The sequence below is a fragment of the Zonotrichia albicollis genome, unplaced genomic scaffold, assembly GCF_047830755.1.
Source record: "Zonotrichia albicollis isolate bZonAlb1 unplaced genomic scaffold, bZonAlb1.hap1 Scaffold_89, whole genome shotgun sequence".
NCBI lineage: Eukaryota > Metazoa > Chordata > Aves > Passeriformes > Passerellidae > Zonotrichia > Zonotrichia albicollis.
Window position 1 is genome coordinate 603097 of NW_027428462.1, and position 16135 is coordinate 619231.

At 36.9% G+C, this 16135-nt stretch overlaps 1 protein-coding gene across 14 annotated transcripts in view; it reads right to left on the reverse strand.

The window, feature by feature from the left end:
- LOC141728104 (N(6)-adenine-specific methyltransferase METTL4-like) overlaps positions 1 to 16135 on the reverse strand; it is a 52619-nt gene that overhangs the window by 30053 nt on the left and 6431 nt on the right. For 7 of the 14 annotated variants that reach the window (XR_012578790.1, XR_012578791.1, XR_012578784.1 and 4 more), the window contains exons 5-10: positions 14047 to 14116; positions 12050 to 12224; positions 11732 to 11838; positions 11032 to 11120; positions 4667 to 4902; positions 1570 to 1673 (exon numbers count right to left, since the gene is read on the reverse strand). Coding sequence is in view for 2 of the 14 variants with exons in the window: in XM_074534445.1 (XP_074390546.1) it covers positions 4757 to 4902; positions 11032 to 11120; positions 11732 to 11838; positions 12050 to 12224; positions 14047 to 14116 (587 nt within the window). In the remaining 12 variants the exon portion in view is untranslated. Of the gene's footprint in view, positions 1 to 1569; positions 1674 to 3142; positions 4903 to 11031; positions 11121 to 11731; positions 11839 to 12049; positions 12225 to 14046; positions 14117 to 16135 lie in introns of those variants that run through there. The other 7 variants (XR_012578794.1, XR_012578789.1, XR_012578792.1 and 4 more) reach the window with 3 other exon arrangements.

The window sequence follows — 16135 nt, forward strand, 5'->3', positions numbered from 1 at the left end:
AAGATTACAAAGCAAAAATAGATCCATTAAACAGCCCCCAAGCAAGCTTTCAAACCATGCATGGTATTGGGACATCTCTAACCAAATAAATAGTACCTTTTCCCCACAAACTGGTAACCTTAGGACACTGACAAGTAAAAATATGGTGATGTTAAATTTCTAGCAATGCACATACCACTGTTATTCAAAGCACTGCGTACTAGTGATTCGCACTACTCCAACAGGTCAGCTTTGCCTGCACACACACATGCACATACACAATTCTCTCCACAAAAAACTGGCAGACCCAGTCATGGAAACATTGAAGGTCAGGTAGGGGCTGGGTATAGGGCTCTCGGCAACCTGATCTGAACAAAGATGTCCCTGCTCGTTGCAGGGAAGTTGAACTACATGACCTGTAAAGGTCCTTTCCAAATCAAACTATTCTATGAAAAAACCTGCCAGCTGGGACACCACAAGACTTCTTTCAGCAACTGGAACATAGCTTGTGTCCCTTGGCTATTCTCCAGCCCCCTTCCATTCTCCTCCTCTTATGTCCAATCCAAAATAAGCAGTAGGCAAGTCTTTATTGGCATGTTGAGGCTAATGAATGCAATTATCAAGGCAGAGTAGCATTATCTCCTGCAATTTATAGTTGTTTATGTAATTTGGAAATCTATTTTTAAAAGTCAACCCTTTGCTGCTGCTGACACCTATCCAAGCTGAATGCTATAAAGAGGTACGACCTCCTCACTTATCTCACTTCTTTAATAATGTCTAATCTTGCAAAAGAAGTTTTGCTGTTTCCACAGGAGTACATGCCTAGCAATCATTATTCCAAAAACATATCTTACTGATATAATTCTTTTTACTTCACAGAAGTTTAAAAATACAAGTAAAGGTCATATGCTAATTTGACATTTCAAAATCACACTCAAACCTGAAGATTCATAAAAGTTTGATTATGACACTTGATGTACTCCACGTATAGAAAAAGCTTAAAATTACTTCTTTTTGTAATGCAACTGAGTTTTTTTGCAATAACACATAATGTTAAAAGGCTTTAAATAGTAGAGAATACCTAGCCAAAGAAACTTTTACCATTGTCCTGCTAAAACAACAACAGATGTACCAAACAACATACTTTCTGAAAATTCTTCAGTAATCACAGTTGTCACTTGTTGTCACAAGAAGAATTTAGAGCTTAAAAAACCCTTTTAATTTGTTAATGTTGTAAGTAAAATACACACTCCACCAATTTTTTATTTGAATGTGTGATGCTAGAATACTAAAGAAAATCCCATTTAAAATGGGGGAAACAACCTTACAATTTCTTAGGAACACTGAAGATGTGCATAATACCTAGACTGATACTTATTAAATACACCTTTAATATCTCATTACCATCCTGTATTCCTCCATCCTTATCTTCTCCCTTTTTCTTTCATTTCTTACCAACTTTGTAAACTCTTCAGAGCAAGTTTGCGTTTTTATACAGGGCTTGACACAACATAGAGCATTGTACGCTCTGAGCAATTGACATATATAACATAAAAGGAAACCAGATCTTAAATTGTCCTGTTATATTACCTGGTTTCACTTATCACTGATATGCAGATTCTGCCTCAGAAGAATCTTTTGACAGACACTGAACAATCTGATGGCTGGTTAGGAACAGCTGGGGTCTTGGAGACCTACAAAAGTGTAAGGGGCTATTTAAATTATGAATTCAGCATAACAGGTAAATAATTATGTTTAAAAGATGACCCTATCACCTCAAACTATCAACTGCTAATACCACCATGGGATTTCCAAGTTAGCAAGTTTTCTCCTCCAAATTTTCTCCTCCTGAGAAAATGCAATGGTTTCAGGATGGCTGCAGATGTGGAACATCACTTCTGTCATATTCACAAGGTTTTATTCATGGCCAGAGCAGTGGAAAAGCAGCAAACAGGTGTCCAAGGCATAATTTTGTAACTATTTAGGACAGGATCAGATATGACAAATTCCAATCTTAAACTTTTGACTTAATCTGAGAAGCTTAGAACCTGCCTGCACAAGTCCTCTACATACAAGCCATACTTAGGAGGCTGGATTCCCAGGTGCTGGAAGTTCACCTGTTTAGTGGTGAACACAGTGATGGCAGGTTAACAGCTGGGCTTGATCTTAGAGGTCTTTTCTAATCTTAATTATTCTAGGATTCTAGAAAGCCACTGTTTGCAAAGGGACTCCACAGAAAAGACAAATCAATTCTTAAAGAGCCTAAAGAAGGTTATTCCCTTAGAAGGGTTCTGCTGCTTAGCTCGAAGGAGAAAGGTGGCTTCTTGATCCCTAATATTGTTCATCTATCTTTTAGTTGGAATTAAAAAGATAATCTGGAATTGTTCATAGCAGCGGATGTGGAACAGACAACATTGTCATTTCTTGTGCTGTTTTGTAGAGTACAAGGGGTAAACAAGATAAGTGCAGCAGTTATCATTTATTACATGCTTAAGTCCCATACATCATTTACTACTGGATGAGAGCATCTTGGGAGGGCAGGGGAATTCTGACTGGGAAAGCAGAAGCTCCAGGTAGGAATGTCTTCTAAAACTAAAAGCAAATAAAGAATCGCCTATCCCTTGTAGCTGTAGGTAAGATTGCTTACATATTTGTAGGGGGATAGAACATAAGTAAGTAAAGGTAGTGTAGAAAGTAATCTTACCCCCTAAAGAGTTGCAGCTGAGCCAATTATTAGAGATTGGGAACAGGCCTGATGTTAACAGGCCACAGCTGTAGCCAATAAGCAGAGTGTTATAAAAGAGTGGCTTGGTTGGCTGAGGGGAACTGGAGTCAGTTGGCTGCTGTGAGGACAAGGAAGAGTCAGTGCCTAGAGGGGCTATCTACAAGGAACATCAAAGAGCTATGAAACTCCAGCAATATGGAGCCCTTGCAGTGTAATGACAACACATACTGACACTTTAAAAGGTAGACTAAATAAAAACATGCAGCAAGAAACATTTCCCTGGGAAACTACTTCCACTGTTACGTTATCTACTTATTTTGAGTATATGTTTAACTGTGGGGGGAGGGGAAAAAAGCATTTTCTTTGTTTTATTAACTCCACTGCTCCAATAGGCAAAACATGGAATTGAATAGTAATATAGAAACTGGAAATAAGACACAAGTTTTCATTTTCATCTTTATTACAAAATTATTAAAAACTACTCTGCTAACATTTTGAAGTTAAATTTAAATAAATCTTCACAGTGCACCAGGCTACCAAAAGGGAGTAAAGAAGGTAAACAAGTTAGGCAATGTATTTTGTTCTCCATTACAAACAGTCAGAACTCAGGAACCTGCCATCAGGAAAATCAATTTGTCCAGCACCTCTGCCTCAACTGCTATAAATGAGTAAGTGGCAGAGGCCTCATTACATTTTCTTTATATTTTTCAAAGTAAATTTAAGAACAACAAATGATACACAAAGGGTACAATTCTTTAATATATTTTTAAAGGGATCATTTTTTTGTTAGCTGAAAAATACAGCTCACAAGCATGGCTTTATAATGTTCCAGAACATAAGGAAAGAGTCTTTTAAAAAATACATACAATCTGTTAAAACTTCAGAATTTTTAAGATGTTGAGGCTGATCATTTACAATGTCATCAAAAAATTAACACCATATACACAAAGACAGAATTATCAACTGTTTTAAAAGTAACATTTTATATAGAATATGGACAGTCAAGAATTCATATGCCAGTAAATATAATCACTGTTCCTTTTATTTTCTCTAAGGCAGACAGAGTAGGAAGATACACTGCCTTCATAACTATATTAGTTCAAAACCTATTGTTTTGCAAAAAAAAACTTTAAGAAAACATGTATCATTCAGAATTGTTTACTTCCATTGACTCTTGAAAAACAATACAATTCTTTATTATAATTTTTAAAAATAGCACAAGCTACAGTACAGCAGCAGCAATGTGCTATCAGCTCAGATTTGATAGCTGCAGTGAAAATACTTTAAAATATCATTCTTTTCTTGAGGTTTGAAAAAGAACAGGGATGAACTTACACTTAACATTGTTGGCAGATGAAAAATTATTGTTTTAACCCACCATATTAACCTGATGGGTTAATATGATTATTCTTCAAAAACCACAAGCCTATAGAACCACAAAATGCTTATTCTCTAGGGTCATGTTAAACATTGACCAAGAAGGAAAACTGCAGAGTAACTAGCCCAGTTATGCCAACTTTTTACCATTCACTGGATGGTCAAATGTGATTTTGGGGTGGCTGACCACCAGGAACCACCAAAGAAACCCCTGGTACAGAAGAACGTGTATGCAAAGGGAAGGGAGCCTGTGTTAATGATTTTGGGGAAATTAATATCATCAATGTCAATGAATATGTATGTAAAATTAAGAATATAAACAGGAGCTTTCTCTGTAATCAGCATACAAATATTTCAGAGAAGATACTCCCTCATGCACCTGACCGAATAAAGAATGCCTGCTTCTCAAAGCTGCACTGCTGTTAAGGGGTTTTATCTTCACTGGTTTTTGGTAACAAAAGTATCTAAATATGTTCAGATCATCAAAATAAGGGACCACCTTGCACAGAGGGGAGATAGCATTAAACAGATATATTGTCACTTAAAGAGTTCTAACTAAAATGCAATTGGTTTTATTTCTGTTACCTTTAGGTGCACCGTCAATAATAAGGCTAAGTTCAAGAGGCCCCTGGGATGATGTGGAATTTCAGAAGGTATAGATGTTTAAGACCCAGTTCAGTTTTCATTCTCCAGAAGAGTGAAATAATCAATGTGCTGAAACTTCAAGACCTCATTTCCCCAGCTGGTCCAACCAGGCTGTAGATTGCGAGCAAACAACTCCAAGCATTCCACATCTGGCTTGATAAACTCTGCCAGAACTGCTGTGCAAGAGAAAAAAAAAAGACAACAACAATGACAATGGTACAAATAACAATAGTAAAAAAGTAAAACCTCCCCTGTGATGCTGGCAGAATAAAAAAATGAATGTTTCATTAAAAAAGGGAGAGACAGCAAATTAATTTCAGAGGTTTCATCAAACAGCTGGACTATTTATAGTGAGAAAGTAATCTTAAATAAATGCCCTTGAGATTCTGAAAAATACTGTCAAGGCCTTCAATAGCCTTGATTTATTGGTTTTCATTTAGAGAAAGGGAAGGAGGATTTATTTCAGCCTCTACATAAATGATTTCTGAATTTTTTTACTAATATCAACCAAACACCTCCTAAAGCCTTACTTAGCTCCAATAACATGGGGGCAATACTTATATATATAAATAAATAAATACATAAACCCTTTCCTTAATTAAGAGCACACTCTCTTTTCCTCTGTACCTTAAAGGGGATAAAAGTATTTTTGTAATGAAAACATTATCAAAAGTAAAAAGTAATACTATTATCAAAAGTTAAAAGTAATACCAGTTAAATAAGTACAGCACTAAAAGGGCTAAAAAAATGCAGGAACTATTTTTTTCCCCAATATCAACCTGGCACCAGAAGAGATATTTCTATAACTGTTACTGCTATTCAGTAACATAAATCTCATATTTCTTTTATAGTTGGGGATTTTTGCTGCCTAAATCCAAATATAAAGACGTCTGTCATTAACATCAACTGTGTCACTGATCACTGGTATTCTTGGAGATAGAAAAAGATCTTGCATTTTGCTTGAAAAGTATTATAGTAAAGAGTTTATTGTTAAATTTGTTACTTGTCATATAGAACCATTTAGTCTGTGGCTGGTTTGAGGAACTCCTTAACTACGTTTCATGAAATGGCTACAAAAACATGAGAAAAGCAAAGGGTTAAGGAGCCCCCAACACAGAGAAGGCAGAAAGACTGAAAAACTTATCTATACTAAAAACTGCATGTTAAGTTTTGTGTTTTGCTGCTGAAGATAAAAGAAGAAAAAGTATGGAAACATGACCCTTTCCAAAGAATACTTTGGTCATTTTTAGATCAGATCTGCTAGTGATTTCTGCGTATCTGTCACTTAAAAATACAGCTCATAAGGCCAACATTTTGCTGCTTCACTCAGCCTCTTCAGATATGATCACTGCATAAAGCAAAAACACATCCAGTCAACATACACTGAAGTATGAGAGGAAATTTTTTGGTGCAATCCAAGTACTGACTTTTTGCATCAAGTTTGCCAGTCACAGATGCCCTATGTGAGACCCCAGCTGGTCAGGCCATAGATTGCTCCTGTTGCAGAAAGATGAGCACCCGCTTCACTTTCTAGTGTTAGCCAACCCAAGGTGCATTTCCTACCTACGTGATCACTTCTTCCAAAGCTCCACTGTATTAAAAACTTTTCTGTAAATATTGTTAATGGGTGTTTCCAGGCTTTTTTGTATTTTGGCATGGTGTAAAAATCTATTCGCCTTCTCCCAATCTTTAACAAATGTCACATGAATGTCTCAGATGGGCTATCATCAAGGCAGCTTTTAATCTAAAAAATACTGCTACCAGAAGGAATCTTATTCCAAAAACCTGCTTCTTTTAGAGGAAAGATAAAATGTTTAAACAAATCTAGCATTTACAGAGAAGAGTCTGGGAAGTTTAGAGGAAAATGTACATTCTGACAGAAAACTCACACACTGTTTGGTGTCGTGGGTGTTCATCTAATTAGACACCACTTATGAGTAGTTGCTTAATATCATTTTGCAAACACATCATAATAAAAAAGTGGTAAATTTTATTGTTCTTTTCACAGCTCCATTAAGATAAGAATTTCTTGGGCATAATTTGCTGACAATTTGATCAGAGGGCCAAAGCACCTCCCCTAGGAGGACAAGCTGAGAGTTGGGGTTGCTCATCCTGAAGATGAGAAGGCTTCAGGAAGACCTGATTGTGGATTTTCAATGCTTAAATAGGGGCTATAAGAAAGAAGGCAACAAGCTTATTTTAGCAGGGCCTGCAGCAATACGACAGGGGATAAAGGTTTTAAATGAAAATAGGATCAATTCAGACCAGATATAAGGAAACAATTGTTTACAATGAGGGTGCTGAAACACTAAACAGATTGCTCAGAGAGGTGGTAGATCTTAAAATTCATAAGTTAAAAATAATCTTCATAGCATTGGGTTCAGTAATCCAAAGCAGTTTCAGAAGTCACCAAAAACTTTCATGCCTAAAAGAACAAATTTGAAAAGCACATATCAACCAATCTCAAAGACTGGCTCACCAGAAAGCAAAAAAGGGGTAGCCAAGAAACCAATCAGTTCAACAGAAGCAGGAAAAGTGTGCCAGTCTTTCTATCAATTTGGTTCTAGAATTTAAAAAGGAAGTCGCAGGAATCTCCCTCTCTCCTTCTGGCAGAGACAACATCTTTTTAAACTTCGAGGGCTTTTTAAAAAAACCAGACACATTACATATAATTTGAGATCACATTATAGTATGATTCTTCATTGCTAGGTTGTAGGCATTTACATAATCACATCAGGCAGTAACTTGCACTGCAACTAAATTACCATATCAAAAGAGCTGAATTTTGCTGGCTTAAAATCTCATTACATTGGTTTCCTTCAAATAGGAAAAATCAGTGTTCAAGTCCCAAATTATGTCTTCTTTGTTAGACCTTTGTATCACCAGTAGACTATCTTAACACACATGGATCTGATCTGCAGCCCTCAAGCAAACCCTTGGGGTTTTTCCTCTGAAAACAGCTTAGAGGAGTTCCATCAGTAGAAAAATTAAGTATTGAGTTTTTCTACCACAGGAATAGATTGAAAAACAAAACCCAGAACACAATTACTTCTATCCACTTACAGATACCACTGACAGGAAACAGGTTAAATAGATTATAAACAGCCTGTTCTTTATCATTTGCAGGTGTCACAAACACCAAGACAGCAGCTCAGGTACTTGAGCACCTAATGCCCTAGGACACGTGAAGCGAGCACAAAGGTAGCTGGCAGACACAACAGCTCCAGAAAACCCATTTCATTCCAAAGCATAATCCAGTGGCCAGGCAGGAGACTTGACACACCTGCACATTCCTAATCCCAGACACATATTGAAGATGCATGCTCAGAAAATTGTTTAAATGAGCTAAAGAATTATCTTTGAAACAAGCAACATTTTTTGAACTTCCACTGCCTAAAAAGCAAGTTCTGCATTGATAAATTGGATATATAAAGTGAAAATAAGCGTCTGCTTTTTCACTGCCTGATCAGTGAGCCTTGCAAAGCACAAAGCACAAGTTATTTCAGTTTAAAATAACCCTTCAAAAGAGTTTGCGACATAGAGGTCCTTATTGCCCAATTTGTCTAAACCCTGGACCAGAAAATGATCTGAAATCCAGCTCAAAGATGGCATTACAGCACTCCGTCTTTCCTGAACTTCAAGTTAAATCTAGATGCTGATGCAACAATCAATTAGTCTTACAGCAAGGGCTCACAAGGCCTATAAGGAAACAAAAGGCATTTACTTCTTTTAGTTCCAAGCAAACCTTTATAACATGGCCTAATAAACCATCATTGCTACAGGAGGAGGGACCTCCCATGACTCCTCATTGCACAGTTCTGCTGAATATATGCAAATTGGCTAGAACATAGCCAAGAATTAATTCCACTGCTTTTAGGCAAACTCCTACACAACAGCATTATTTTCTGACAATAAATGCATATACTTAAAAACTGGAAGAGCAATGGCTATAACAAGAACAATCTGTAATACAGGAAAAGGAAAAAAGGTGATGTGAAGTTATGTAGAACTTCATACATATCTGTAACAGAGTATCTTTTGTGCTCTCTAAGAGCACCATTGAATTGAATTAGGAAGAAAACCTGCTGTTATTTGAATCAAAACCTGGAGTAATAAAATTTGATTTTAACACATTTGCATAAAGCAGCTTAAGTACATTTACAATGACATATTAGAGCTCTAAGCATTGAACACAGCACATGCATCACCAAAACCCCCACAGTTGCAATTTCATGGTTAAATGCACTGTAGGAACACAAACATCTCTTTTTGATGGCTTACTTTAATTTACATCTTTCTTTTCCCCCAGAGAGATAAACTCTTATAATCAGTCATTAAGTGGCTACATATGTACCAACATACAACCTTTATTGTTGTAATAAGAAACAAAGTGCCAGACAGCATCAGTAAATACTAATATTTTTGGCTTTGTTACTACTAAAACAAAGCATAAAGAATGTGTCTGACTCATCAAGTGTCCTTCTCCCCCCTTGCCAAATCCCTGCTTCTGTTCAAATTTCTTCTGAACCCCTCTAGGATGTAGCTCAGCTGCTCTCTACTGGCTGCTTGAGATTATTGCCTGGTCGTGAAAGCAACACCTTGTACAGCACAAAAGTTAAAGCATCAGCAATCAGCTTTTGCTTTACTGTCTACCTTTTCATTACATAACCATATTCTGCATAGACCTGCCAAAAAACCTGTAGGATATACGTGGATTTTCACAAAAACTTTTTAAACTATTCATATTGCTCCAAGCAAGTTCATTTTTTCAAAGAGAAATACAAATGCTGCCCAATGTTATCAAATCCCATTACTCAACTGAAGACTCAAGGAATACACCCAAAAATTAGGAAGGACAGTTTCCTTCAAATTCCACTCAGGGTTATAATTTATAACGTATTCTCCAATATGGTTTCTAGATCTGCCCTACAAAATAATTGCTCCGAGGACCATTGTTGCACTAAAATTTTCCATAATACATCCAAACTGCTGGTTTGCACCCTTGGATGCCTCACAAGTCTCCTGTTTGTGTCCAAGTTTGCTGATAAATATTGGCTTGCTAAAGAGACCCTAGTGACAGCCTCATAAATAACCACCCCACTGTTCATTAGCTTAAATCAACACATATACACCCTGCTGTAGCCCTAATTCTTGGAGATGTGGCTTCAGGATGGCACAAAGATCCTTCTAGAACTGCCCTTCTGTTTCTTCCATTTTTAGCTAACCAAAGTATGTCCTTTCTACTAGTTTTTTTAACAGGTGTGTGTGTATGTATACATATATATATATGGTAATTTAATAAATGCAAGCCCCCAAACACAGATGCTAGAACATCCCTGGAGATACAACAATTGCTCAGATCAAAAGTAGTTCTACCCCTTGGGAAGAGAAAAAGAAAAGCATATCAGAGAAGCAAAGTGTGACACCTCTCCTCTCCAAGAGCATTAAACATTTCTTCTACTTGCCTTTCTGATGTGAATACAAAACACCTGGAATATTTGCAGACTCATTGCGAGCTTCCCCCTTGGTGGAGGATTAAATCGATTTTGGGTGAGATTTTAAATATATTTCTTACCACAGCCTCGGAAAGTTCTAAGGTGCTGTAATGATGAAAGAAGTACCACTTCCTATTGACTAAATTAGTCAAAGTGCTCCAGAACAATTCTTTGTACCAACTCTAAAAAGTTTAATTTATACCCACACTAACTGGCTGGCTGGCATTACTGCATCAATTTCAGTGAGCAAAACACAACTTCAGTGAGCGAAATACAACTCCTCAGAAACAAGCAAGGCATACCTTATTTTTTGCCTCTTGTTAGCAGTCTTAAAATAGTTAAGTTTTTGGATTTAAAGGCATAATTGCACTGTAGGCATATAATCAATTCATGCAGATATGTAAACATTTATTTCAGGATGACATAATAAAGAAACAGGTTTCTGCTTTCCTGTTTTATGTACTCCCAAAGTTCTCTCCCACACAAGGTACTTTAGGTCATTTGTCACGACTTCATATATGAAGTATCTGTAAAACTGTTTCTGCAGCATTTAAAAGATAAATTTTGAAAAATGCAATATTTTTTCTACGTCTACCCAAAATGTTCACACAGTACTACTTGAAGTTCTGCTTTTCACATTAATTTTCTCTCAGGATGAGGTGCTTCAGAACACTTTAAGAGGAACCACAAGTTCTGTTGAGTAAAATTGCTTGACAGATGGGAAATTAAGGCATTTCTAGGTACATCCCATAATGAGGCATCCAAGATCACTGTGCTACAGAAACATTAGGCATAAAAACCAAAACATACCAGCAAGAGGAGGTTTATGTGAATGCAGACTGCAGGGTATGCTGACAATTAACTGATGCTCTGGAATTGGAAGAACACCTTCAGATTTCCTGTCATATAAATCAGAAAAGAAAAGAAATGTGAGAATGAATGAATGAATGTTACCCAATGTGATGCTACAGCTCTTGCAGAGTTATTTCAGATGGGAGATAACACACAGAATGTTCATTCACAAACTTCAAAGTCCAAGGGAAATTAAATGTTGCTCAGACATAATACATAAAACAACTTATGAAACAAATTATGAAATCATTGAGGCTTTGGACAAAACATGGTTTACAATAGCCATGCAAAGCCACTGAGAACAAACAATGCAGTCTTTTATGTCAGTATGTATGGAACAACAGCAGCATCCCCAAAATGGCATCAGCCTGTGCCAAGGGCTCGTGGTCCAAGAGAACCTGTCAGCAAAGGAAGCCCTGTCCACAAGGCTTTTGTCCAAGAGTTTCCCAAGAGAGCAGATGCAGGAACACACAGGGGTTCCCTTCTTTAGTCTCACTAAGGCACTCCCTTACTCCAAAGCTAATAAGGCTATCTTTAGGTTCACAATCAGCCAAGAGATTTTGGGACATTATATTGCATTATGAGTTAGTGATACATACAAAGGGAATCCTAGCAGCTGAAAAAAAAAAAGACATTTACCATAAATATCCTGACATACCTTAAGGCTTCCTTTACATCTGCCTGAACTCTCCCCAATATGAGAACTTCATAGGGTTTTTTGTGCAAAGAATCCAAAGGCAACACAAATTCTCCAGCTGTAGTAATCTGACACAAAAGAGTTAAAAATATACAGCAGAAAATTTTAATATCCCATATTTTCCCAAGACCTTTTCCTTTAAAAAAAGAAGGATATTGATGATATCACAGCTTTCAAATAGCGACGTAAATGGTAGTAAATAGACAAATGAGAAGAACACAAAGTGTCATAGTGCAAGTCTTCTCAGTCTCCAAGAAAGCAACAAAATAAAGAACTTACTTTTACCCAGTGCCACTCAGCAAGTGTTTTCACTGACCAGTGAGGATAAAGTTCATCCTTAACAAAACGTAAGTGCTTCTGTCTGTTAGTCACCCACATGACTACAAGACAATTTGGAGCAGCTAGTGCTGGTACAGGAATCTGCTTGATTTGCCATGAAGACAAGTAGCTGTACCTGTGCCAATAAAGTAAGAAAGCAAATTAGCATATACCAACCATAAAACTTTCAAAGCAAAACAAATGGATAAAAAAATTACACAGACCACTCACTTCAAGAATCATCTCCTGACAATCTAAGTCATAAAAATAGTTCAAGACTGACACCCAGTGGACAATTCCGAGAGATTTGATATAAAATCATTAGTGTATGAACATAAGTTTTGCTGAGCAGAACCTTGAACTATGTACTTTCACTATGCCTTGAAATAAAGCACTATTAGTTGTGACTCTTAAGTTTAGGAGCCCATGTTTCTTTTCATTTAAGAACTATCAGATGTAACTCAATATTCTCATCCTTGTGCCAGAACAAAGCTATTTAGTGAACAGCTTCTTAGGCAATGTAATGCTATTCATTTCTCATAATAAACTCTCTTCTGAATGAAAATGACAAGTGAGTCACACTAATTTGAATGGCAACAGAACAGGTCATTAGAGATAACAACTTCTCCAATTATTTTCACAAGTTGTTCATTTTTTTTTAATTATCAGCCATGGTGGAAGTTTTCTAGGTTATTCAAAACCATTCTGCACTTTTCTGAACTAACTGAATGCTACATTGGTGAATCCAGGATGCTTTCCAGATCCTGTCCTGTTCTACCATTTTTTTTTCATGATGCAATTCTACACTATCAATAAACTGCAGCTCGTGGAACCTACACACTGCAGCACCAAAAATATTGGCACACTGCCTAATGAAAATTGGCAGCCACCATGTGGGTAGCCAGGACCCTACACAATGCTACAGTGAGAAACAGCAAACAAGGATAAAATCCAAATACCTCCTGGACTGTCTAGAGGAGAAAGTATTCACCTAGATGAGAAATGCTTCACAATGACTAGCTGCCAACAAGATAATTATGAGCAGTGATGGCTCCTCCATTTTTTGCCTTTATTTCATAAGGGAGAAAGGATCTTGGTGACTAACTTATGCTCATAACTACAATTATTCTCTGAGTACCTTATATACTCAAGAAAGACACTTCTGAATGAGAAATGTCTCATTTGAATGAGAGTTTAGAGAGGTTTCTGAAGGGCTTTCAAAGGACAGCCTACACATCCGTCCCTACATCTTCAAATGTTATGTCTTCATAACAAGATCAAAAGCCACGGCAAACTTTATTCTAGAAAGTTGTAAGACCATATTTCCTGTCCACCCTTCTTTCAAAGAGATACAATTCCATGGTAATAAGAGGACTCCACTAGCATAAACATGATGTTACTCAGCAGTGGAGGAAGCCCATAAAAAATTAAGTTAATAACTTCATAAACTACAGTACTCAGAGCTCCTATTGCACTAGAAGATTTCACTGCTGCATTATCATGTTTTTCTAAACATTAGACTCAAGCTTAAGTTACACCTCAAATTAAATAAAAACGCACTCCAACTTCCTAGCAAGATTTCAGTCCTGGAAATACTTACATATTTATCTAGCTTTATGTCCACTGAAGAAACCTTATTAATTACAAACTAATATGTGCATGATCTGGGCTGTACAGAACAGCTGAATCCATACTTTCTTTGTAAAGAGCTAACATTCTCTCACCAGCTAGATAATTCAAGATCTACTCTTGCAAATATCTTGTATGCCAAGTATCCAACACATTTCAGTGAAATACCTAAGGCAGTCCATAGATTTGAAGGTAAGCATGTGTGAAAATATTTACAAGTTTGAGCTACAGTCTCACAGTGGTCCTGGATTGGATCAATATATTAAAATGTTAATTACCCTCTGTAATCTACGATGACAAAATTTGGTTGATTTTACTAAAAAACATACCTGTTACTCCTTTTAACAGACTTGTTCTCCCATGGTGGATCAATCACAATTACATCATATTTTTTCTTGTCTGGCAAGTGAAATTAAAAAAAAAAAAAAAAAGAAAAATCAGTAAAGTAGCTTTAAAAAAAATCTATGAGTTAAAACAGATATATAGCAAAACTGCAAATTTCTTCTGTTCTTTTCAAATAAGAAGTTAAAAGACTTTTGACATGCTTGTGTTAATTCAGATAATCATATCCATAAAATTCAGTATTTTTTGGCTGATTACCTAAGGAAAAGACTTTATGTGGTCTGTGTCAGATCCCTCTAAGAAAGTTTGAGTATCTTTAGGACTTTCAGGGAAAGAAAGGATAGCAGAGTGCAAGTCTCAAAAGTAAAATTTTTTCAAAGTTTCCCAACAGAAGTTATGCAATAAGGCATCCAGCTGAGTGAAAAGCTACAGCCCTGAATGCAAGATTCCTGTCCTGTTTGATCTTTTATCAGGCCAACAGAGACATGCAGAGCTTCAAGCCAGCTCTAGAAAACTGTTTTGCACTACTGGAGGTAAAGAGAGACAGATAGTGTATGAAATGAGAATCAATGAAGAGTAAAAGAACCGATAGAGTTTTCATGGGAGAAGCTGAGTTTACTTTAGCTGGAAGATAAAAGATACAGAACACATGCACAAAAAAACAGAACTCCCCAATTTTAATTCTCCAGAGAACATCTTTGTTCTTTCATTTAGTCTGACAGCAAGAACAACAGCTTAGTATTTGATGTTCATGAAATGTGATTACTACACATTATTCATTTAACACTGGAGGTGTTATCCTCACAGTGGACTGACCAGCAAGAATTACTTCTATTTTGGCAGGTGAAAGGGAAGATGAAAAATAACAATTAAAATGGACAGCAGATTTACTCAGGAAAAAAGTCTACAGTCAGGGCATTATGTTAACATTCACTGTTGCTTATTTCAAAAGCATTTGCTCAGATTTCTTGGACTGCTCTGTAACTCTTTGGAGAATCTTATATGCTCCACTGTGGAGAGTGGTAGCAGAATGATAATAATCTTCTTTCTTTCCTACAGATGAAAACAGCTTCCTAGCTAGATTTTGGACTTCAAATGCAAAATTATTATTTAGATAGCAAGATTCTACTTCCTGATTATCTTCTCAATAAAAAACAAAATTAAAAAATCATAGCATCTAAATTACATATGCTTCCTCTCTTCTCAGGTGCAATTAAAAAAAATCTAAAATTACTGATTAGAGGGAAGAGCAGTAATGCCCAGCTCTTGCTCACAGGCAACATCTTTCCTGTAAGACTGTCTGGTAAATCCTAGCTATGACTGATAGTGACAAAAATAATAGTAATAATAATGAAGGTCAATTTGAAAGCTACTGGAATGGCACTGAAGACTTATGCATGCTGTCAGCTTAGGGCTGGGGATAGTGCCTTGGATAGCTTTTGATCTACTTTTACAGAGAACTTGATTATTCCAAAATCCCCTCATTTCCCTGTTGCTGATTTTTACATAAGCCAATACCCTCAGCTGTGAAACACAGAAGCTGAAAAGACAAGTCATGCTTGCTACTGGTGGTCTTGCCTTCCAGCTGGGTGCAACAGCCTCTCAAACTGTTACCCTCCCTGGGGGATACTGGGTTTTGTTCCACGACCTGTTTATTCCAATCTAAAAAGACCCTGCCACTGAACAGGATGAGTCTGTAAGTGAACACTAGCTTTATGGTGCACTACCTCATCCCCCCGCCATGGACTAATCTAGCTAAAAATCAAGACAGCAGCATCACCACTTCAGCAGCAGCATGGACCTACCTATGCTAAAGGCTTATCCTGTGGGACAGGGACCCAGCAGCACAGCTAGTCTCAATTCAACGTTTCCATGCCTTCTAAGCTGATAGCTGCTCAGAACACGCTCACAAACTGCTGCATTTTGGCTGAGACTTTTAAAGGAGCCTCCTGGAGACAAATAATTCCCTCATAACATGATTTCCTAGCCAACCTTCAACATTCCTTTGAAAGTCCTTACCTATTTGCACAAAGTTAGAAATATCACCTTGAAAGCCTGCAGCAGCATTTGCTATGA